The sequence below is a fragment of the Topomyia yanbarensis genome, chromosome 2 (assembly GCF_030247195.1).
Source record: "Topomyia yanbarensis strain Yona2022 chromosome 2, ASM3024719v1, whole genome shotgun sequence".
Lineage (NCBI taxonomy): Eukaryota > Metazoa > Arthropoda > Insecta > Diptera > Culicidae > Topomyia > Topomyia yanbarensis.
Window position 1 is genome coordinate 423,327,993 of NC_080671.1, and position 23,779 is coordinate 423,351,771.

The window sequence follows — 23,779 nt, forward strand, 5'->3', positions numbered from 1 at the left end:
TGAAATTTGGTGCTGATGTGCACTGAAATTGGTTCCGAATTTTTAAACCGAAAATATTCAGCTTCAGCGAAAATATGCCTTGTGAAAGGCGCTCTATTAATGCTATCTTCAATTCTACTAAATTGCAGGTGGGCTGGATCATTCTGCAAACCTCTATCTACACTGCTCGGCATCAAATGGGAACTGAGAGGGGCGGACATCCTCTCACGAGATGAAGCTTACGTCATCGTGGCTAACCATCAGAGTTCGTTGGACATTTTAGGTAAGTAAATAAATTCATGCGGGAGAACCAACCAATTGGCGCAACTTGTTTGAATTAAAAAATGTCATATTAACATTATTTAAGAACTAGAAAGATAAGAGCAATATATAGCACAAAGACTGCAATCGAACGTTTCTCTCTCCCTTCAACAGGCATGTTCGACTTTTGGCACGTTATGGACAAGTGCACGGTAATAGCCAAAAAGGAACTGCTCTATAGCGGCCCATTCGGTATAGGTGCTTGGCTTGGTGGATTAATCTTTATCGATCGTAAAAACTCGGACAAAGCTCACGCGACTATGAACGACTGTACCGACATGCTGAAGGAGAAACGCGTCAAATTGTGGGTATTCCCGGAGGGTACCCGGAGAAATACCAACGAGATTCATGAATTTAAAAAGGGTGCATTCCACGTGGCCGTTCGAGCCCAGTTACCAATTATGCCGGTGGTGTATAGTTCGTACAATACATTTTTGGACGACAGAGCTAAAATTCTTAACAATGGTCACGTGATCGTAACCGCACTGGAACCGATCGAAACCAAGGGTCTAACCGCCGATGACATACCAGCGCTAGTGGATAGGATTCGAAAGGTGATGCTTGAAACGTACAACGCTACCACGAAGGAGGTCGAAAGCCGATACAGCGCCAATGGCAATGGATCGTTGAGAAGTTCCAAGCTGAGACTGCGTTGTATCGATGACTTCATCAGGCCTAAACTGCCTATGGCCAACAACAATTCGCCAACCAGGCAGAGCGGTGTCCATCGGAGGAAGGATTAATACGTCTGAATGTTTAGAAGTCGTTTGTGTGATATTATATTTTTTTGAGTGAACGTTCCCTCTGAGAGAGGAACACAGTATTCCTCCATAACAGAAGACTAGCTAGATAGCCTAGGACAGCTACAGCGCTTGTTACATGCAATTTTATAATTAGTAAATATTTAATCCGAATGTTTTGTAAAGTTTTTAAACTATTAAATAACACATTTATATGCACGCTTGTGGAAACGAACGGTAAGGTTAGCATTTTGAAATATACGGGTGAAATCTTAATGTGGATATGTGCCATTTAAAAGATCGGTCATTGCACTACTGTCTCATTTATCTGCAATTCAATATTAATAACTTAACCGCGTAGGTCAGCCATGTGTACAGCTTTAATCGTTTGTGAAACTGTGTTTCCAGCATTCACAAATTCACAAAGTTAACGTAATGTATGATTTTAAATCGTCAGATATGCGAATTTAACTAGTATGAAATTAAGTTCGATCGGATGGTAGGTTGTTCCCTTGAACATGGTTAGAAAAACCAATATGTGAAATACCCTTTACTCTCTTTAGTAGCTTAAGACGTACGAAACTGTACATCACTCAAATGATAAATGAGTGGCATGAGATCCATGGATAACAACTAGGTTTGTTGCAGTTTAAGGATAACCTGGTTGTACATCGGAGTAAATAGCGAGAAAGTTGTTCCTGTTGTTTGATATTTCTATTTTTTCTTTTGGTAGTAAACAGGGGCAAGCTGTTGTTTGCTCTTGCTAGGAGCAAGTTGTGTACTGGAACAAACCTACTGTCTTCAACCAGGAGACATTTTTAATTGACTTGAATTCTCTGTGAGTGTCAGAAAGCATCATCTAGATCGAAAGATTTTTTGGAATAACAGTGGGAGAGTAATATTGTAGCAGCTGTGATGAAATAATGCAAGATTTCAATAGAAGAACCGTGTAAACTACATCCATTTTTTTAAAAATAAAGAAAACAGCTGGCGATAGTGTAAAAGTAACACTAAAACGAGACTTCAACGAAAGCCGATAAACAAGCAGCTTAGTCAAAGGAAACAAAGTCGTTACTATCAAATACTCATCCTTAAAGTATGTGTTGAAAACTCTTACGTCGAATTATTGATATTAATTTATATGAGACCAGGAGAAACAGTTTATTGTAAAATTTTGATTTATATTTTTGTTCTGAATTTGAATTGAATGTTATTTTCTTGGTAAAAGAGATGCCAACATAAAATTCAGTCGTCTTTCTGGTGAACAATTAGCAGCCAATCGCAACTACCCGTGACTCATAAGTATGCAATTCAGTTGTAATGAAGATATTATAATTTAAGATATTGTATTCAAGAAATCATGATATTTACGAGGAGGAAAGTGTCATATATGTATGTAAACCTGTAAAATATTTGTATAACAGTTTCACTATACTGTATTATAACCTTGTATTGAAATAGCATTCCTTGTACACATTACGTTGCATCGGTGATTCTTTTGTAATATCACATCCACATGAAAATCTATCATCACCAGTCCAAGAATGTTAAGAAATCGATTTTCACCTTGATTTAATTTACCATTCAGTCTAAACCTGTGATTCCGTTTGCTATATCAAGAAATTGTCCGCAAATCATTCGGTCTCATTTGGTTCCTCTCTCTTTTTCCCATCCTCAGAAACTCCCTATGCCGTCTTTGTCGCTTCATCTTCTATAGTTTGAAGCGATCTCAAGACGAGTCGGTGAAATACAAGATCATTATATAATTCAATCAGCTCGAGTGCTTCAGAATCAACATCATCCTATAAACTCGACGTGGTGCCGAGCTGCACCAGAGCCCAGCTACTTGGCCGTTTTTACCCTCACTTCCGGAGCTGTATTGACGGCCATTAGAAATTTCGATACTTTTCGCTTTTTTGTCATCGCTGAGCTGAGCTTTGTCTTTTGTATCGCTGCTACTGTCACTGATAATGTCTTCGCCATAGGAGAACTTTATTGCACAAAGTAAAATTCCAACGCTCTAGTCTCGAAATAAATTGTTTCATCTAGATTCAAAATATTTTAAAATTAAATTAATTTGAATTGTGTTCTATAATTTTATTTTTTCTGCTCATAATTGTAGATGATCACAACGTCTGATACAGAATTCCTATTCCGTGGCGCTAGTTTAAACACGAGCAGCCTTATGTGGTTTTCGTTTGAAGCGAAACTGAGTCAGTTCCTAACCCCAACTGCTGTCAAAATGTATGAACTGACAGCAGTTGGGGTTAGAACCTGACTCAGTTTCAGGTTCAAGCGAAATCGCCATTAGTGAATATCGGTACCAATTGCGGTGAGTTGATCGTATACGACAGGGAAGAGGGAAATGTAACATCTGTTCTTCGTGTAAGAAGCGGCTCCACAATGTGTCTTTCCCGGAATGGGCGGCTGAAGAAGTAATGCGGTGTCTATAGCCAAGATCGTTCGTTTTCGAGTGCTCGGTCGATACACAAGTTTTTTTGTTGCCAGTCCGAGCAGTGTATAGTGACAAAGAATAGTGCTAATACGCGTTCAAGGTTATCTTGTACAACCTCCGCCTCGTTGAGGTTTCAGTATGTTTCCCTTCTTTTGTGTTTCTGTTTCTCAGTACCGTTAATCGGCCAGTGACCAGTGAAGCAGTGTTCTTCTAGTAAGCCGTCTGGATACCGTTATATACACAAGTTAAGGATTATTTTACATTTTCCCGTCTTGGTTCTCCTACTAACGTGCACTGGGCAATAGGCCCGTGCAAAAATGACTTCCCCTGATGGCGGTTCATCTCAAGATGAGATGGACGTCGAAACACAATCGCCTTCCCGGCTCAAAGTATAACATCCAAGCTCGGCTACAAAAGATAAAGACAAAAAGTGTTTGTATCTATTGCAGATTTCTCGAGTTCTGACAGACCGGTATTCGGCCGTGATAGAAATATCGAAAATTCGCCCTGATAAGCTTCGGGTGGGGGAAAACAGTTTAAATCAGGCAAATGATATTGCTGGCTTTACTAAGGGGTACAGAGTGTATATTTCAGCTAACAGGTTGAAATCTGCGGGGTTGTCTCCGATTCGAGTCTGAGTTGCGAGGACATGCTAAAACATGGGACTGGCTGTTTCAAAGACCCCATGCTTAAGCCAGTGAAGATACTGGAGTGCAAACGCCCGGTCAAACCATTCGGAATTTGATTCGGAATCCTGAATGGAGTCATTATGGATACCAAATCAAATGCAACAACCGATTATGAGTCGGAATCGGTTGTTGCATTTGATTTGGAATCCATAATGACTCCATTCAGAAATCCGAACCGGTTCCGGAATGAGTTTAACTGGGCGTTTGCATTCAGCATCAGTCTCTGCTGACGGCAAGAAAACACCCGTCAATTCAGACGATTATTGGGTGACCTTCGCCGGCTCTTCTCTACCCAACTACCTCCTCTTTGACAAGGTTCGTCTACCTGTTCGCTCCTTTGAGCCGCGGGTCATGAACTGTACTAATTGCAAACAATTGTAGCAATAAGGCTCGTTGTGGGAAATTCGGAGGGAATCATGCGGATGATTCCTGTGGAAGGGATAGCGAAAAGTGTCTCAACTGTGGGGAAAACCCACATGATCTTCCGGTATGTCCCGCGTACAAACAGTGCGAGGAGAGTCTCGAGCGTTCTCTTCAGGGACGATCTAAGCGATCTTTTGCAGAAATGCTTAAGATAGTTACTGACGAAGGCGACTGTGGTGAACCTCAGGAGGGAACATCTGCTGTGCCTAGAAGCAATAGAAAAAGGAGGAACATTTCCTCTCCCAAGTTTCGTCTAAAATAATCACTTAAGGAAGTACTAGTGCAAAACCTAAGCAAGTCGCTTCCGGTCTCAGTAACCTGAGCTCAGAAAAGGAGTTCCCAGCACTTCCAGGAACATCGAAAACCCCAAGTGTTCCCATATCTCAACCAGAGAAAGAAACCAGCGCTTGCTTAATAAATTTCTCTGATGGACCGTATTTTTACAGCACTAAATATTTCTGACCCTCTTAAACGCATCTTGATAAACTTTCTCCCCACAGTAAAAACATTTTTGATGCAGTTCACTGCGAAATAGCCCTTCCTTTCAGCGATTGTATCCTTCAATAGATAATTCATCGAACGAGGTCACGGATTTAATCACTGTTCTACAGTGGAATTGCAAAAGCACAGAGAACAGACATCCAAGATCGAACAAAAATATTTACAAAACGTGTGTAAACATTTGAATGAATATACTATAAACACTAGCGCCGCCAAACCAACTTATCCCAACTATCCGTTAAATCCATTCCGGAACCGGTTCGAAATCCTGAATGGATTCAGTATGGAATCTTGCTCAAAGAAAACAACCGATTCCGACTCTATCGGTTCATGCATTTGAGCTGGATTTCATACTGGAAGTCCGAAACCGGTTCCGGACTACCCTCTAAGAACGGTTGGTTTCAAAATCGGCCAAAGAAGGACGTTCGTTGGACCAATTTGAACAACGTCCAAATAACCGTTCAACAAACGTCCATCGTTGGACCCGTGTTGAACGATTTTGAAACAAGTCTTTGGACGTCTCAGTGGGTAGTTTGACTGGGTAGAGGAATAACTGCTGTCAATTCAGTCAAACTCAACCGCAAAAAACATGACAGTAGCGCACCTGGTTTGGATATCCCAACCAAAGAGAATAGTGAAAGAGACGCAGAGTGAAAAGCAGTCAAAACGGCAACACTCCCTTTACGATGATTTCAACACTAGAATTTGGCAACCGTTTCCAAAGGCAGCACTTTAAACACAGAGAACAGACATATAAGCTGGAACAATCTTTCCCGAAAAACCTGTGTAAACATTTAAATGAAAATACGTTGAAAATTACCATCGTATACAGGTTCGCATGCGTGAGTCACCATTGTATCCAAGTTTGCACACAAGTCCCGTATAGCGATTGCTGGCCGATTGAAGCGCCAGCCAGTGGCAAGTTGCTACTTGCTGTTGTCATTTCAAAGCGACAGTTTTATTTTTTACACAAGTTGAAAACTTTACTTGTATGTCAGTTCTCAGTGCTTTAAATGACTCCTATTATATTTTGAAAACAAACCTTTTGTCGATCGTTGAATTTGTATATCAAACGATGTGCATTTCGAAACAAAGAGATGAAATAATTCTAAAACTTGTTTTTACTAATACATAGACTCTAGAATGCACCTTACAATCACGATTGCACTAAATTCTGACGAAAATTCAAATTTTTTTTTGATAGATTTACAATACTTATCTCCTCCAACTCAGGCATGAGTACCCAGCAAACCAGTAAGCACTAAAGTAAGCAGCATATTGACTATATAAGAGCTGTCCGATGTTTATAAGCTTTATATGGGCTTTACAAATGTTTATAAGCTGCATAGCAGCTTTACACATGTTTATAAGTTTTATACAAGCTTTTCGAATGTTTATAAGCATTACAAGCATTAAGCATTAAAATAGACCGTATATGGGTATATGAAGCTATACTTTAGAGCCTAAAAACCCTGTAGTTGTAAGCCGTAAGCGGTAGTCAGTGATGCCTTTATAATGCCGTTTATGCTTGACATTTCTATTAAACTAAAGCAATGAAGTCCAAATCAAAACAAATATGATATGGTGCACTTTGTAAGCTCAAGAAAAAGCTTGTCGGCTTCGGAGATTTGGCACAAACAAATTAAAGTTAACTAAATCTTTGAGCCATAAAATGATACGAAACTGCGATGAATTACTTTTAAGTTTAGTGTAGGAAGGGAAGTAATTTCAAAAATAAAATATTCCCAAAACCATGCTTCTGTTCGTCGGTGAGTGAAATCAACTTCCAATCGAACCAAAAACCGTTCGATTAAAGAACGGCAAATATCATTTACATGACCAAATGCTCAAATGGATCAAACAGCAAGCGCACTGGAACAACTTATCCCCCATATCTTCCAGAAGCAGAAGTTCGAGCCTGGATCAAACGCTGTATAGAAAAAAGTCAAACACATGTGGCAGATAGACCATGAAAGATAGAAAGAGAGAAAAACAGTCTTTCCTCCATTTTCGTTTTGTTTTTTTTTCCAACCAGTGGGTTCTACCCATTACACAAATTGTTTTGACATTCCTCCATAGGCGCGGTGGAAAAGTGGGAGTAGGCTGCATATCAGCCAAATATTTCGCCAAAAGTGGCTTTTGAACAGCACTCATGTACAATATGATGCCTATAAGCTCAGTTACCCTTGTTCTATACGCGACTATAGAACCGAATTGATGCCATTTTTACGGCTTAGTGGTTACTTGGGTGGAATACCTATCTAACTATCTTTGATTCGAAAGTTTTTTGGCATAGAGCTAAAACATTGTAAAGAGACTTTTTTCGAGGTGCGTCCGGTTCTTACATTCGATGGTCACCTATTTCTCATACATGCCATTGTTACCCTAAATATAGTGTTCTGAACAGAAGCTCCCCCTGTTGGCTAGCGTCAACTGATTTCATAAATATACAGTAAAAGATTTGTGACTGATGTTTACATGAAGTGAACGACAGTCAAATATGAATGAAGTAGAGGGTAGGTGTGCCACACATTATTGAAGGTTTAATTGAAGGTCGAAATGAAAAGGAAAGCCAAAGTAAACCCCAAAGGGGCGCAAAACTGACCCTCTGCCAAGGGCGCCAGAAGACCACGCTACAGCTCTGCTCACACACTCATCATTTTGAATAGCTGCGCTGCGGCTTCCGGGCGCACAAGGAACACCAGGCATATCATTAAAGCAAGAATCCAGGTCATTTGTATTTGCTTTACACCAAAAATTCAACAAAAGAAACAATTCAACATTATTCGTTTCCGGGAAGAAAATAGATGTTTAGTACCGTACAACCGGGTTGTCTCAACAACCAATTTCTGCAACCTGCATGGCTTTATGGCATACTTATGATCGTAAATCTGGCTAAAAATCTGCGCTATTTTGAACCTTTTTTAGAAGCAGCAGAATTTTTGTTTCGACAGTTTGAGGAGATTTTTTCCGTGATCAAAATCCGGCTCAAATTCCTGTGCTGAAACCCGCGGTCAAAATCCCGAAGTGTGCAGCATGCTTTATCGGTGAGTTTCGGTCAATTCGCACCGTCACTTTTACCATGTTACCTTATTGGAGTCACTTTCCATATTCCCGTAGTTCGCCGTAGATTAAAGACCAAGTGAACAAACTTACCTATCGTGCAGTTTTATGAAATTTTCGAAATATTAAAAAATAACAAAGCATTTATGGCATACAACAACCGCCAGTTTATTGTACTTTTCAAAACTCGAGAATATTCACAATTTAATTGATGTTTTCTTTCAGTGGATTTTACTTGCAATTTTTATTGTGGTATTTCTTTTCGGTTCCTTGTACCTCACATTTTAATTTCTATTATTATAATAGCATTTGTTTTACCAGGATTATAGGCATAATCGCTGAGATTAGTGTTTGTTGTTCGTACAATGAAACTTGAAACTTTGCATGATTGGATTGATAGAATAATTTTGTTACATTGACAAAGTGTAAGTGTAATATATATCAACAATTAAGACCTCAACATAAAAAGCAAAACTTTAATAGCATGATTCTTCAAAAACTGGTTGTCACAATATTAAAAATATAGGTTCTCTATGTCTCATTGTTTGCCAAAAAAATGTTAAAACGAAACATGAGCAATAATATGAAATATGAGGTGTTAATAAAAAGAACTGATTCACAAACAAATTAAAAAACTTTAGAAACTTAATTTACAATTGAAATTTAACCTTACCAGTTACTAGAAAATATCCTCTTCCTGGGGAGGCTTTCAAAGGTGCGCATGCAGGGAACTCGAAAGTAAAATTTGTATCCACGATGGGGCATCATATCCGACGTATCGGTTGTCAATAATTTCAAACTCTATCTCTTACTTGCTAAGTTGACCACGGCCAGCACTGCGAACTGCTCCCAGTTCGGGAAAATCGCTAGACGAAAATCCTCTGCCAGTGCCGCCGGGTGGTGAGCGCGACGACGAGGGTGCCGCGTACAGTGAACCACGTCCATAGCCTCCCACGACTCGGTGCGGTTCAATCGATCGCGACGACGTCGAACGTTCCGAATCCTCTAGATCCGAACTGGACGAATGGCGTTCGCGTTTTACGCGCGAACTGTTGTCAGCGCTACTGCGGCTACTATCACCACGATAGTATTCGTCCGAATCGCGACGTCGGTCACGTTCCCGATCCAAATCACTTGCGCGTGAACGCTCGCGGTCCAAATCGCGCGCACGGTTGCGCTCTCGTTCCCGATCACGCTCCCGTTCGCGTTCCCGGTCACGTTCGCGTTCTCTTTCACGCTCACGTTCCCGATCGCGGTCATAGCGGGAGCCGTCCCGGTCGCGATCACGACGAACGTAGGTCAACGGTGCCGCCGAAATGGTAGACGATGATCCCCAAGGATTTCTGGGATCACGACGGCTGGAACTGGAGCCGCTGCTAGCCGTTTCGTACTTCATCGAGTCACTCAGCGAGGGGTATTCGTCCTTGACCTGGAATGTTAGAGAAAAAAAATGTTGTTATACAATGTGGAGAGGCAAGAACGTTACGTAATTTTGTGAGGCGTTTGAATTCAAGAAAATACAGTGAAAACCCGTTTTTATTAGCCCCTTGGTGAATTTTAGGCTGATAAAACGGGGACATTGACAAAATCGGGACATATATTTTTCTTTCTTTTTAATGAACTGAAGCTCTTAAAATATTCTTCTTTAGACCCTAGATATACTGCCGTGATCCGCATAATGGTCCCATTTGCTATGGGTTTCCTATGCAGGTGCCTTTCCTGATTATTTTGCTCAAATTTCCCTTAAGGGGTGAACAGTGAAAAGTTAAAAAAATAAGATTTTTCTGCAAATTTCGGATCTCTTAGATAGGAAAAATATACTCAAGAAAGGATTTACACGAATTCAACTTGCTTCGTCTGCTAGAGCCCATCAAAATACCAAATATCGATTTTCTAATGAAGCTGATAAAATCGAGACAAAAAGCTGATAAAATCGGATCTTCACTGTAGTACATTCAGTGGTTTATCGGCCAATATAACATTTGAATCCCTTTTAAGAATTATAAGTGCTGCAATTTGGAACAATGTTGTCTTAGGATTGGCAGTCGAATTCTTCTTAATTTACGACAAATAAAATCGATGAAGCTGGGAAACTGCACTTTACAAAATGTACTATCAAAAACGTCGAATCATTACTGTACCAAAGATGTGAACAACTGCAGGATACAGTGAAGGACATTGCAATGTTGATTTGGTGAAAGACGATGCAAACAATTCAAGTTTTTATTCAATAACAAATACATTTTGTACAATGATTTTCGACTTTTAAGCGGTTCTTTGCTGATTTGTCGACTGTAAGAAATTTACTAAATCTGTACAACATTTGTTGTACTTGGAACTCAGAAGATCAACAATCCAATGCCCTCGAATATTGAAGAAAAGACTCCTCCGGGAAGCCAATCAATTTTTTAAAAAGCTTGCAAAGAAATACTTTTCAATTCTAAAGTAATAAGCCTTTCATATTTCAAAACCAAATCAAATCTCCGCCGCAAAAACTGGTGGGGCGTGCAAACCAATTCCAAACTGTTCTAAATTAAATCAGTCCAACAGTTGGCATATTAAATTCGAGCACACTCAAACCGTATAGCCGCATGGAGCGAACACTTTATACGGGTATCCATTCGCATAGTGGGTGATCCCGTTTGGCCAATTTTCCTGCTTGATATATTGGCTAAACGGATTGTACCACATGTTAGCTTGATTGTATTGTACATTATTCGTCATAGGCTCCTGTTTGACAAATTGTCCTATTCGAGCATATGAATTATACGGGCAACCACGGACAGCTGGACGGAAGTTATCATTGGACCATGTTTCCTGTTTGATAAACCGGCCGCGGCCAAACGACCAATTAGTAAATTGTCCTATTCGACCGAATGTCCAATTAGAAGAAACGTTCCATTCGGTGCACTGTCCAACACGGTTATACGCATTTCTGCCAAATGTCATCGCCTTCGGTGCCTTTAAATGTGACGAAAGGGGTTTGGTTTTGACAAATGAAAAACAATCCTGTAAAATTTCCTTCACTCACCTTAGCTCTTCGGTCGTACTCGGAGTAGGCGGACGACGCAGACGATCCCGGCTTCGGTAGACCTCGCGTGTGACTAAACACCTTCGACGATGTCCCATCAAACGAATCGTAATGGCCCTTTGGCAGCTTCTGCATCTTTGGATTTGTCAGATGAGTCACCTCCGATGTGGACACGAACGAACAGTTGTCGAACTGGGCGCTAATAAAGGAACTGGTGTCACCCAATGTTGACGAGCAGAGGGCCGTGTCCGCATTCAAGGGCAAGTGTCGTCCCGGTTTCATTTCAATGCTCAAATCCAAACAGCAACTGTCGGAAATGATATATGCCCAGCGGACGCATTTGGACAGAGGGCAATACTTGCCATTTCCATGATCCTCGTGAAATTCGCACGAAATGTCCTTCGTGTACTCGTAAACATCCTTCTGGATGATAGCCTGGGCAATGTGCACCGATGGAAAGGTTTTGATGTCCATTCCGAAGCTTTCGGTCGCTCGTTTCAGATGAAAGAACAATTCCGACATGGGACAAACAAGCAGCGTATTTTCATCCATGGATCCCTGATTCAGGATCCCCTTAAGTATATTTTCCACCATTCGTATTTCAGTGGTTTCCGTAAAAAGTGGAGGCATTTTTTCCTGCTGTGATAAAAAGCTGAAAAGCTTTAGAATTATTTCATCGTTGTCCTTTTCACCCATCGCATCTGGCGGAATCGGCAACTGATGGTCGCTTTCAGAATGTATTTTGGCATCGTATGCCATGCCCAAGGGAAGCTTCCCCGGATCGATAAACATATGTAGTTTATCCATAACGCCATCCTTCAGGCTATAACGAACCAAACCCATTTCCGCGGGAATGTATGTTCCGCTTGATGTAACACAGAAATACGCGAACGAAATGAAGTAGAATTCCTGTTTTTCAAGGGCTGCAAACAAGATTCAGTTAGTCGTACCCGTACTGCACCTATTCCATATGGTCTCTTACCATTATTAGCGACGGCTGCGTCTAACATGCCACTGATGGTATTGCGAATTATTTCCGATTTTTGCAGTCTGGACTTTTGTTCAGCTTCCACCATAGACAGCGGTACACCCTGAGATGTATATTTTTCGCCATTTTCCCGCAGCCATTCTTTATGCTCACGAGCCATTTTCTGATAGGGTTCCTTTTCTTCATTAGTCATTGCCTAAAAAATCAATATTTTGTAGCTTTTTACAAACAAACATAACAAAAATCGGTAACTTACATTCCAGTGAGGTGATGCTTTCAATTGAACCTCGTGGGCTCCACCGCGGAAATTATAACCGGCCGCCTCTTGCTTCTTTTTGAATTCCATCATGAAGAAATAGTACGGCCCTTTCGGCTGGTGCTTTTTACCCTTGCGAGGCGCCATTGTTTAGCTGAAGGATGTACCGGCAGCGGAACTGGCCTCAACTTTCCTTTTCGATTAATTCCCCCGGTGCTAGAAACAAGCGAGCTACAAAAACAAAGATGTCCGCCGGAGAAAATCTTTTCTGTTCGGCCGAACAATTTGTTGGAAATTTTTCCTTTTAACCAGTCTCTCGCCGACCTATCTTTATCACATTTACCACAAATACTGCTTTATCTTGATGAATACACCAGCTTTTACATAAAACAAGTACGTTTTTCAAATGAAAATATCACAATAAAAATGTCACACCTTTGTTAATGAAAAATCAACTCTACGATGGCACCGTCGTAATATTCATACGGCATTTGATACCAACACCATCGACGCCGCAAGGAGAGCGCAACAGAGATGCCAGGTACTTTTTTCAAATGTCTGCAATAATAGGTCTGTTCCAGTACCAGGAGAAACTGGAAGTACTCCGGAGAAAATCGTTCCTGTACTCTCTTCTTCTCTTTTTTCTTCTTCTGGTAGCAAACCGGAGTAAAAAGGAGCAAAGATTTTTTGCTCCTGTTTACTCCGGAGTGACTTCCGTGTACTGGAACAAACCTAATAGTTTTAAAAGTCTGGGAAGAACAAAAAATGTCAGGAAAGCTAGTGTAACCAAAAGCCTTTATATTCAAATATCTGCAACAAAACTAAAAAATCTGCAAATATCTGCAACCAAACTAGAAAATCTGCAAATATCTGCGTCATCGAAAAAATCTGCAGCTTAAATTAAAAGTCTGCGAATTTGCAGCTTTGTCTGCAAATCTGGCATCTCTGGAGCGCAATCTTGAAGAAAGAGCTAGTCAGTAAAATGAATTTTCGAAGACATTCGCATGTACTACGTTACCGACGTTTCATGTTAATGAAAGCAATTTACCTGGCAACCATGCTACACACGTACACTGAAAATAATCGAAACCATATTCTGGTTGCAGTTGAAAACTGGAAAATCCAACCAGCGACAATCGTATTTTCTCTGGTTCTAAACATTGGAATCACGTCGAAAGTAGTGCGCTGTTTTCGTACAACGATGCGCTATCAAGCGCACTACTTCCGACATCATGGATTAGCACTAAACAGGAGAAAAACGGATTGTCGCTGGATGGATTTTCCAACTTTTAACTGCAACCAGAATATGCAATTAAACAACACTTACTCGCGTGTTTTTTGAAAAGGGCCAATAAGCATGCTGTCAAAATTCACTTTGAGGGGAAATTCCGGACAAACCATTAGAGCATGTTCAGGAGAATTTCAGTTTTAGATTTATAATTTTGACAGTTCTATAATATAAAACTGGAAAATTTGAAACTGGAACTTTCTGTCCCCAGCAGCAGTTTTAGAGGATGTTCTATTCAGTTTAAAATTCATGTCTCGCCATGCCTTCAGCGTTACTGCATTCAAATTTATTTTTCCCCTGTCTATCTGTTCGGAGTGTCACTGCTGAGAACTTTGCATGTATTTAAAACACAATTCTAAACGTGTTTTAAAATCAGCAACAAATAGAACGGCGTCGTATGACAGTTTTAAATTTTGAAACAAAACTGTTAGAAATAATAAAACAAAACGCTTTGCTGGGGATGTGAATGTTTCAGTTCCAGTTCTACTTTGAAACTCCTATATAAAATAAAACGCTCCTGAACATGCCCTTAGTCGCAGACTATAAATCTTAGCAGTAGACGAAAGAGAAAACTTTTTTCTTCTATAAAATGTTAGAGCATGTTCAGGAGTGTTTCAGTTCTAGATTCATAATTTTGACAGTTCTACTATATGAAACTGAAAATTTTAAGACTAGAACTTGCTGTCCCCAGCAGCAGTTTTACCGGATGTTCTATTCAGTTTAAAATTCATGTCTCGCCATTCATTCAGCGTTACTGCATTCAAATATATTTCCCCCCAGCCTATCGGGTCTAAGTGTCTGTGCTGAAAACTTTGTATGTATTTAAAACACAGTTCTAAACGTGTTTTAAAATCAGCAACAAATAGAACGGAGTCGTATAACAGTTTTAAATTTTGAAACAAAAACTGTTCGAAATTATAAAACAAAACGCTCTGCTGGGGATGTGAATGTTTCAGTTTCAGTTCTACTTTGAAACTCCTATACAAAATAAAACGCTCCTGAACATGCCCTTAACATCCGTTCTCGGAGAGTTACGGTTTGGCCGCAATTTTCTCTCAAAGTGAATTTTGACAGCATGCTTATTGGCCGTTTACAAATACAAATCACGCGTGGTTTTTGTAAACGGCCAATAAGCATACTGTCAAAATTCACTTTGAAAGAAAATTCCGGACAACTCGTAACTCGTCGAGAATGGATGTTAACATTTTATGAAAGAGAAAAGTTTTCTCTTTCGTCCGCTGTTGTGATTTATAGTCGGCGATTAATGGTTTGGCCAGAATTTCCTCCTAGGGGAAGATCACTTGTGATGCATTTTTAAAAATCAGCTAAATTAAATGCATTTCTTTCCATCAAAATAGAAATTCGTAATGTATTTTGCATTGCGTGCAATATATTTTGCGTTGCGTGTAAGACGTCAAAATCCTACAACAAATTAGCCCTACATTCAACAAAACATCGAACAAAGTGAATCAGCATAGGACGTTTGTTTAACAAACTTTTCTGCGAGGGAGTGCAAAGTTCGTGCAAAAATGGAAATTAAATGATTTTTTTCTAATTTGATGCAAATTCGTTATACATTTCTAGAGTGATCTGCCTCTAGATTTCCTCTCAAAGTGAATTTTGACAGTATGCTTATTGGCCCTTTTTAAAAAACACGCGAGAAATCTCGACAATCATATGATTACGGCTTAAAAGCCAACTGTCAAAATTCTCTTTGAAACGAAATTCCAGACAAATTTTTACTAGCTAAACACAGTTTACAGCAGTTAATGAAAGAGAAAACTTTTCTCTTTTGTTTACTACCAACATCTGTGATTGGTGTGTATCGCTTAATTTTAGAATTTAGGGGCACAACAAACAGCATAGCTTTCAACAATTTTAGTTTAGCTCTTGGCCTGCGTTGATGATTGTCTTTTTCGAGTACACTCTCGACAGAAACATCAAACTGGAGCGCCATCAAGTGGTCAGAGCGGTCAAATCTGAAGGGACCGGAATCACTCATTCTAAAATTGTGAATGAGCAACAATTTTTTAAAATTTTATTCGTACGATTTACGTTTTTATTATTTGTCTTTGGTATAGCTGATTGATTTGTAATAGATACCTTGAAAGCTATTCATGGTTAAACATGAAAATATGACAATTTTGAAAATGCTCTTTGCAACAGGTTAAGTGTATGTTCAATGGTATATTAGAATGCAATAGTTTAACAGTAGACGTCAGACCATATGTGATGTTATGTTTTTCAGCGAATTCTTCATGCCATTTTACCCAAATTTGATGTATTTTAGTCTTATATGTTGTCGCAAAATTCGAGGTTTAGCGCGATCAAAAAACAAACGCATCTGTACACTTGGTTCAAACCCGAATAGAATGTACAGTAAAAGCACAGACTAACAGACATAACACTATGAGGAAATTTCCTTAAAAAATATCGATCCGGCAATTTTCCCAGAACACTAGCTCCACCTTTTATTCACATTCCTAAACACTCATTTGTTGGTGGGTTACCCCTCAGGCTTGGGAACAATTTTTCGCTAGTGGTCTATCCCCATATGCTTGTTCATATGTCAGTGGCGCCGTAATTTCAAAAGCGGCCGCAGTCCCAACTACAAATATATTTAAAATGACCGTTAAAGTGGGCGAAGCATTATTTTCGAGTGTTATGTCTGTTAGTCTGTGGCAAAAGGACCGATTTCTTCACCCTCGCTTAATTTTTAAACCAGATTCACCAGTACGTTTAGACCCTTAGGCTGTGAACTGCTAAAAGTCGTACTTAATTAGTTACTTTAAGTACCAAAAAGTACATGAAGTATCGCCAATATTTTAAAGAAAACTTTCTTCGAGGGGAACGACACGTGATTTGTGGATGAAATGAACTTATAATTTATAATTCTGAACAGATTGATGAAGATTGGCATTAGTTAGTTGAAAATGGTTTCGAATGGCCGAGGACGGTATGAAATGTGTCATAAAAAATGTGTCATGAAAAACAAAATCAATTGCTCGAAATTCACGTTGGGACAGTTTCAGTGCTCGATGAAACTGAAACAAAACATTTCCAGCAGCATAACTGCAGGACCAAATCAAAACAAAAACAAATTTAGTTACCACAATTATTGAAAGCTTCGAGCATTAAGTATTCAGAGTTGTCAGTTCCATCAAATTGGTCGAAATTCGAGCAAAGTTTGCTTGAGATTGGATAGATTTGTTATTTCTTCGAATTTTTTAACAGTGCTCGATTTTTTTTAGAAAATTGTTTAAATTTTCTAAAATTTCCGTACGAGTTTATGTAAAACTGAACGGAATATAACAATTATTCTGAAACGACGTTCCCCTCGACTATCTCTCTTAATTTTTGAATCAGCCGAAAACCTAATTTTTTTTCGAGTACTTAGCATATCAAGAGCAGACGGCGTACGTAGAACCAAATACATATTTGTATTTGGTAGAACCAAATACAAATTTGTATTTGGTATAACTTTCTTTTCGATTGCAGTCGTGATTGGCTGGTTGGACATCTTTTAACTGTGTCAAATTAACTTTAACAATCAATCTGACATAGATGCATTTACACTGCCAACATCTCCTTTGGAGAGTTTTTGACATTTGTCAGTCGGTCCAACTAGCGAATCAAATTCGTTAGTTGGACAAGGCTGTGGCACAACCAGCGAATCGCGACTGTATATGCTTCTTCGCGAAATAGTACCTTTTTTAATAATAAAACACTGAAAATGTCATTAACTGGGTACAGAATTGTTTATTGACAAATAATTAAAAAATATATAAACTCATCGTACGTCGCTGGAGAATTAAACTGTTGTGCACTTGGTTGTGCATCTACGGTGAAAATTAAAAAGACATTTTGTTTGAGTTATTTTCGGACACCTCAAGAAATGATTCGAGAAAAACACATTTTCAGTTCGCTCGGGGTTTATCTAAGAGGTTAGCTCCGTGCATCTGAACATCTAAATATTATTGCCAATTTTATTATTTTTATTTATCTTGCCAATAATAAAAAATTTATTTTGTGAAAGGTGATACAAACCTCTTAATTGGGTCTTCTACTCGCGAGGTCTAAATTTGACCACTTTTTTGGGAATAAATTGTAAAGCATCTACTCAATGGATCTAGACCGTCGAGTCGAGTAGCACACCTTTCAGCTTCAGTCCCAAGATAATTCCCATCACCTCCCTAGCTTGTAATATCGATGAAAATCTTTGGTTGAAGATGCTGACTGCCAAATAAGTCGCAGAACTGCCTGCCAGAATTTGTAGCTAAGGCCCAGATTGCACTATTCTGAGACTCATTGTTATTTTGGGTGTAAGCTCCTAAGCATCTTTCTAATAAATCACTGATATATGATAGACTTTCGTAAATCTCGACATGTTCGAAAGTTTCTAAAGTTTCTTTTACTTCAGCCTGCACCAACTGTCTTCGCCGGGTGAACACTTTGAGTGTTGGGGATTTTCGTTCGATGACGAGCAGTGTTCGAGGGAAGCCCAGATTGCATTTCGCATATGTTCTACTGAATTTGAGTTTCTCCAAATCGCCAGCCCATAAAATGTTGTTAGCTGGCCGATTGATTTGACCTTCAACGTTCCCTTTCCTTTCCCACTGATACCTTTGTTTTCTTTCTTAAGTTTTCGTAATCTCGTTCCCATACGCTGCTCAACATGTCCGACGCATTCTTTCTTCCGTACGATAATCTCGTTCCCAAAAAAAAAACAAGAAACCATTCACAGATGCTCACATATACACCAGTGGACCAATAAATTCTTTAAACAATGATTTTTCTATAGACAAGTGCCATCTAGGGGCAGATCACTTGTGATGCATTTTGAAAAATCAGCGAAATTAAATGCATTTCTTTGCATCAAAATAGAAATTCAAAATGTATTTTGCGTTGCGTGTAAGACGTCAAAACCCTACAAAAACTAGCCATATATTCAACACAGCGTCGAACAAAGTGGATCAGCTTAGGACGATTGTTAAACAAACTTTTGTGCGGGGGAGTGCAAAGTTGATGAAAAAATGGAAATTAAATGCATATTTTCTAATTCGATGCAAATTTGTTATACATTCCTCACTGAAAAAAATCCAAACGTTAATTCTATTTGCCGCAAACTGCTTAAAATTCATATGAAGAAGAAATGCTATTGTTATCACGCGCACACATACCTTCTATGTGTCAACTGTATTAACTATGTATGCACACACATAAGTTATATGTGCATATTGTTATAGAATGGGGTTTTATGTGCCTAATAGTTATGAAATGTGAATGTAAGATTAATATTTATATTAATTTTAGATACACACATTAGGTTTATGTGCCAGCAAATAGTGTCTATATGCCTCCGTTAATTGCAAAAATCTATGTGTAAAATCAATAGGCATAACGTTTACTTTTTTTGAGTGATAGAATGATCTGCCCCTAGAGCGCCATCGTGGTGCGCCGTGCTTAGTATCTCAGAAACGGTCTGATATGGGTACCTTTCGGCTCCCAGAAACATGCCAAGGAATATGATTTTCACCATATCTTTTTTGTGGCGTATTCTCAGATACATACACTCAAAAAAAAGTAAACGTTATGCCTATTGATTTTACACATAGATTTCTGCAATTAACGGAGGCATATAGACACTATTTGCTGGCACATAAACCTAATGTGTGTATTTACAAGAAATATTAATCTTACATTCACATTTCATAACTATTAGGCACATAAAACCCCATTCTATAACAATATGCACATATAACTTATGTGTGTGCATACATAGTTTATACAGTTGACACGTAGAAGGTATGTGTGCGCGTGATAACAATAGCATTTCTTCTTCATATGAATTTTAAGCGGTTTGAAGCAAATAGAATTAACGTTTGGATTTTTTTCAGTGTATAGAATGAAATTAAACAAAGAAAAAAAATCGATTTTTTGAAACCATGAGAGTAGAGAACCCCCTTAATATACTTAAAAGGAGTGTTTCCAATGCGACATACCGGTGTTTCTACAAAATCCATTCAAATCGAATCGCAGTATGAAACTCCACAGCGAGGGCGAATGAATATGTGCGGGAACGTCATCATGAACACGATGAACGCCATTAAAACCGCTTGTATCGTTGTTCGTTTCATCATTCAGTCACGATACATAGTGGATAACGGATCGCAGAAACAGGAAATAAGCTGAAGCCGCAGAAGAAAAAGTGTTACTGTTGCCTCATCAAAGTGAGAAAAAATAGAAAGTTTCACCTCATATCGTGTGAAAACCACCGGCAGTGAACAAATTAAACGGACAACTCTTCAAGTGTATCAGTAATACACCGAACCGTACTTGCCAGTGTCTGCAAAGTTTGGAAAAATCACTTTCGAGTGCATTTTGCGCAACCGGAACATCAAAAAAGAGGTTAAAAAATATAGTAATACAAAGACGCAAAACCTGATAAACTGAGCCTACGGCTAAACGTGAGAGTGTATTGACGAAAAATTATTGATTTTTTCGTGTATAACTGAATTGAAGGAATTGCATACGTGACAAGCCGCACGAAGAATAGATTGCAAAGTACAACGAAATAGTGAAATATTATCGTGGAACATAAAACAACGACAAGATGGCTTTTATGATGCCAGTGATGAAAAACGAGTTCGATATATACAAGGGTCGCCAGCGGCGTGTGTCGGAGTGTTCAAACCAAAGTTCATGTCACTCGCGTAAAGTTTCTGAGAGCTCCCGTTCCGACTGCCCTAGTTTGTCAACTTCACCGGGTAGCGAGTTCACGGCTGGATCACCTGCCCGCCACCGCAGTCATCCGATGTACATGTCTCATTTGGCTTCAAAACCGCAGTTTTCACGGAACTCTTCGCGCACTTCTCAAAGTTCGTTGATAACTAGCCCGACAAAGGCTAGTACCGCCAGCAGCCCACCGAAGCCGTCAGCCGGTAGCCAGAGCAGTTTGAACAAATTTCACTCGCGGCTGGTGGACAAATTGCGTAAGTCGTTACGGATGAGTAAATCTTCCGATGGGCGTTCATGAGAAGACCAACCACCATCAAATATCGAACCTCCGGACGCCGAAACGGATCTACAAAACGACGAGGAACCGGCAGATGACGGGGAGCTGGTGCTATCGGATAGTGTGCTACACATCACATCCAAACCACCACTTCCCCACCGTTCCAGTACACCGCTACGCATAAGCCGAAGCGGTGACAGAGGACGGAACCGATCCAGGCGTGGCACTCTCAGTGCTCCGAGGTAATTTCTGACCGAGAGATGAAGCGGAACGACACAGTGGGAGGTGTGGTAGATCTTATATCTTGCTAGCTTCGTTAAACTACGTGTAAATGTGTATGACCAAACTCAGAAAATCATCCAGGAAAAACGGGTGCCATTAAGTACGATTTTTCTTTTTATTAGTAAACATAGTACGGCCATCCGGCGTGTTCTGCCGGTTGGATGCACAAAAATATTCGTGTACTAGATTTCAAACTTATGGGAAAAGTTCAAACAGTATAAGCTAGAGAGCAGCAGCTTTTAAAACTTTGTTTGGTTCGCAGTTAAATTTCTTTGGCAGTTGTGATTCGAGGTCAAATTACATTACAAACAATTATTTGTTAGAACGAAACGGCCATCTATTAACTCTGAATCGTTTCCTTTGCTCAACATGACCAAATTTACACAATTTTGCAATCGGCAGTGCAAATGGTAGAAGGACAACAAACCAAATCGCCTCTTAATGCGAGATTCAACAGACACAAGCCAGGTGTATTATCTATAATCTCGGGTCTCGGTCTCAGTAAAATGATATTATCTATAGTCTGGGGCTTACTCGCGATTGTAGACAGTCAAGTTTAAAACTCTTTGGAAATGAGCTATTCGTGTTGTATATCAATAATAATCGAATATTCTAAACCAGTAAATAATGAGTAAGCAAAGAACAAAACAACAACAAACGGGATATATTGAATAAATCTAATCCAAATCTGTGATATGTGCTTGAAACACATAGATTTAAATTAGATATCTAAAACGAAGCAACACTTTAATATACAAAATTTTACTCAGCCGTGGTGAAGACATGGTTGTTGGGATATTACATATATAGAATACCGAATCATTGACATGTTGATTAAATTAGAGTTTTGATCTTGCCAGCCGATTATATTGAAGTTATGTCTGTGTATGTTTTGCTTGGCTTCATCAGAAGAAGGGCAATTTTACTAGGAAGCCAAACGTTTATTCCTACGCATGCATATTATCATACCTACCTACTTACACATTTAAACGTACATGTATCCAAAAGTATGATAGAGTTGTGATTAGAAAAGCAACCGAAAAATCGGCGTTGTTTAGGGCTTGTGCACTTGCACTTGTAAACGAAGCAGACGTAAAAAAGATTGATTTGAAGTAGCGGTGTGTAGTGGATAGTTACGTAAAACAGTGAGAAGGAGAGAAAACAAAAAGCAAAATCGGTATGCAAGCATGATTTTTTTTGCCATTGATTCACAGACAAACATTCACCTGTTCAGTCTGTGAGCTATCGGTTGCCGTAATATTTACACAACTACAACCACAATAATATTGAAATATTCGTATATACTTACTCGCTACCTAAACGGCAATTGGTGTACATGTTTGGCGATAATCAACTCATATCCTGTTATTCATGTTGTTTCTAGCCTTGGCGTTTGTTTGAAAATTGATCGTACAACTACTATAGCCGTTACAACTATCCGATTGCTGCGTCCTTCGATAACCGGCAGATGTCCCACTACTAGAGACTATTACTTTCCCATCATCGTCATTTCTCGTTACATTCTAGTATTAGAGTACAGTGAACAAAATGTTGAACGCAAAATCAAACCAATGGAACAAGAAATATCACGTGAAATGAAGCTTTATAATTAATTGAAGACTGCTGCTTAGATTTTAACATTTTATTTGTCGTAGAAAATAGAAAATTCAAAAGTTACTATTATGTATTTTGATTGTGTATATTTTCTTAGGTTTAATTATAGTGATTTTCGTTTGAGAGAAATTCCAACTTTTCATAAAGCACATGTTGCTTCCACCTACTCGCACGTTATCTGCGCGAATATACATACATATGGGTCAAAATGAAAGGCAAAAGGAGTACCGGCTGCTGATTTCCTATCACACATTTAGCAAACCTTATAGAAAACATTCCATTTTGCCAAAACGGAAATGAATTAGAAAAAAAAACTCAGAAGAAAATTGATTAGCAAATTTTGAATCGGGACTATATTTCTATTTGCAGAGGTTCATCCTGTCTGGATGTTTCTCTTTTACGAGAAAAAAACAATAGGTGATGTAGGTTCTGTCTTGTTAATTAGTTTAACGGATAACTTATTTCATTTGTTTTTATATGTGTTTGAAGTTTGCAATAGTGTTAAGCAGAATATTTTATATATTTTGTACCGATTTATAAAACATACTTGACTTACAACTGTAACTATATTATCGACTAGCAAGTAAGAAATATACTGCAATAAAGATAAAACAACCATAATTCAACTGTTTTTAATTTGAAACAAAATCACACTCCGTCACATCAAACTAGATTAGGACTTCAATTTTGATGATCCCACCAATCCAGCTGGCTCTTGGTTAATGTATAATCCTTGTGTGATGTCTACTTCTAGCAATTTTTTTTTTGCATGGTTTGCCTTGAACTATTCCCGGTCCGTAGGTCTTAAATGTTAGTGGAATTAAAAAATAAACAAAACCGCTTCGCCTCGTGCGTCAATGGGGATGTATGAATATTAACATTTGCACAGACTAGATTCGCAAAACCACCGACTGGTCGGCGAATGATCACCCACTGCACGAACATATACGTATGGTGATTGAGAAAAGTATTTTTGAAGAGTTTATCGTTAGTAGGTATCTACACTTACGTATGCCTCTGTGTACCTGCACACCAAACCAGTTTGTCTCGTGGAAATCATTCTACATCATTCCGAGTTTCAAAAAACCAGTTCATTGCTCACAGTGAAACCAGGATTCCGAAGGTTTTTTCTTC

General features: G+C 39.0%; 3 protein-coding genes across 4 annotated transcripts in view; 2 read left to right on the forward strand and 1 right to left on the reverse strand.

Moving 5' to 3' along the window:
- LOC131685276 (1-acyl-sn-glycerol-3-phosphate acyltransferase alpha-like) overlaps positions 1 to 2,519 on the forward strand; it is a 47,861-nt gene extending 45,342 nt beyond the window's left edge. The window contains exons 2-3 of the mRNA XM_058968879.1: positions 129 to 262; positions 415 to 2,519. Coding sequence (XP_058824862.1) covers positions 129 to 262; positions 415 to 1,043 — 763 coding nt within the window. The 3' untranslated portion in view covers positions 1,044 to 2,519. The remainder of the gene's footprint in view (positions 1 to 128; positions 263 to 414) is intronic.
- Positions 2,520 to 8,314: 5,795 nt separating this feature from the next.
- Positions 8,315 to 12,963, reverse strand: LOC131685277 (protein maelstrom homolog). 2 transcript variants are annotated; one of them, XM_058968880.1, is made up of 5 exons: positions 12,790 to 12,958; positions 12,447 to 12,714; positions 12,185 to 12,386; positions 11,203 to 12,125; positions 8,315 to 9,600 (listed from the first exon to the last, which is right to left on the reverse strand). In XM_058968880.1, the coding sequence occupies exons 2-5, from the start codon at positions 12,591 to 12,593 to the stop codon at positions 8,980 to 8,982; spliced, it is 1,893 nt and encodes a 630-aa protein (XP_058824863.1). In that variant the 5' UTR covers positions 12,594 to 12,714; positions 12,790 to 12,958; the 3' UTR covers positions 8,315 to 8,979. The 2 variants fall into 2 exon arrangements, with proteins under 2 accessions (XP_058824863.1, XP_058824864.1); XM_058968881.1 differs by lacking the exon at positions 8,315 to 9,600 and adding an exon at positions 10,381 to 11,132 and having other exon boundaries at positions 12,447 to 12,963.
- Positions 12,964 to 19,882: 6,919 nt separating this feature from the next.
- LOC131685279 (uncharacterized) lies at positions 19,883 to 23,266 on the forward strand. Its single transcript, XM_058968884.1, has 2 exons — positions 19,883 to 20,991; positions 22,416 to 23,266. The coding sequence occupies exon 1, from the start codon at positions 20,348 to 20,350 to the stop codon at positions 20,768 to 20,770; it is 423 nt and encodes a 140-aa protein (XP_058824867.1). The 5' UTR covers positions 19,883 to 20,347; the 3' UTR covers positions 20,771 to 20,991; positions 22,416 to 23,266.
- The last annotated feature ends 513 nt before the right edge of the window (positions 23,267 to 23,779 follow it).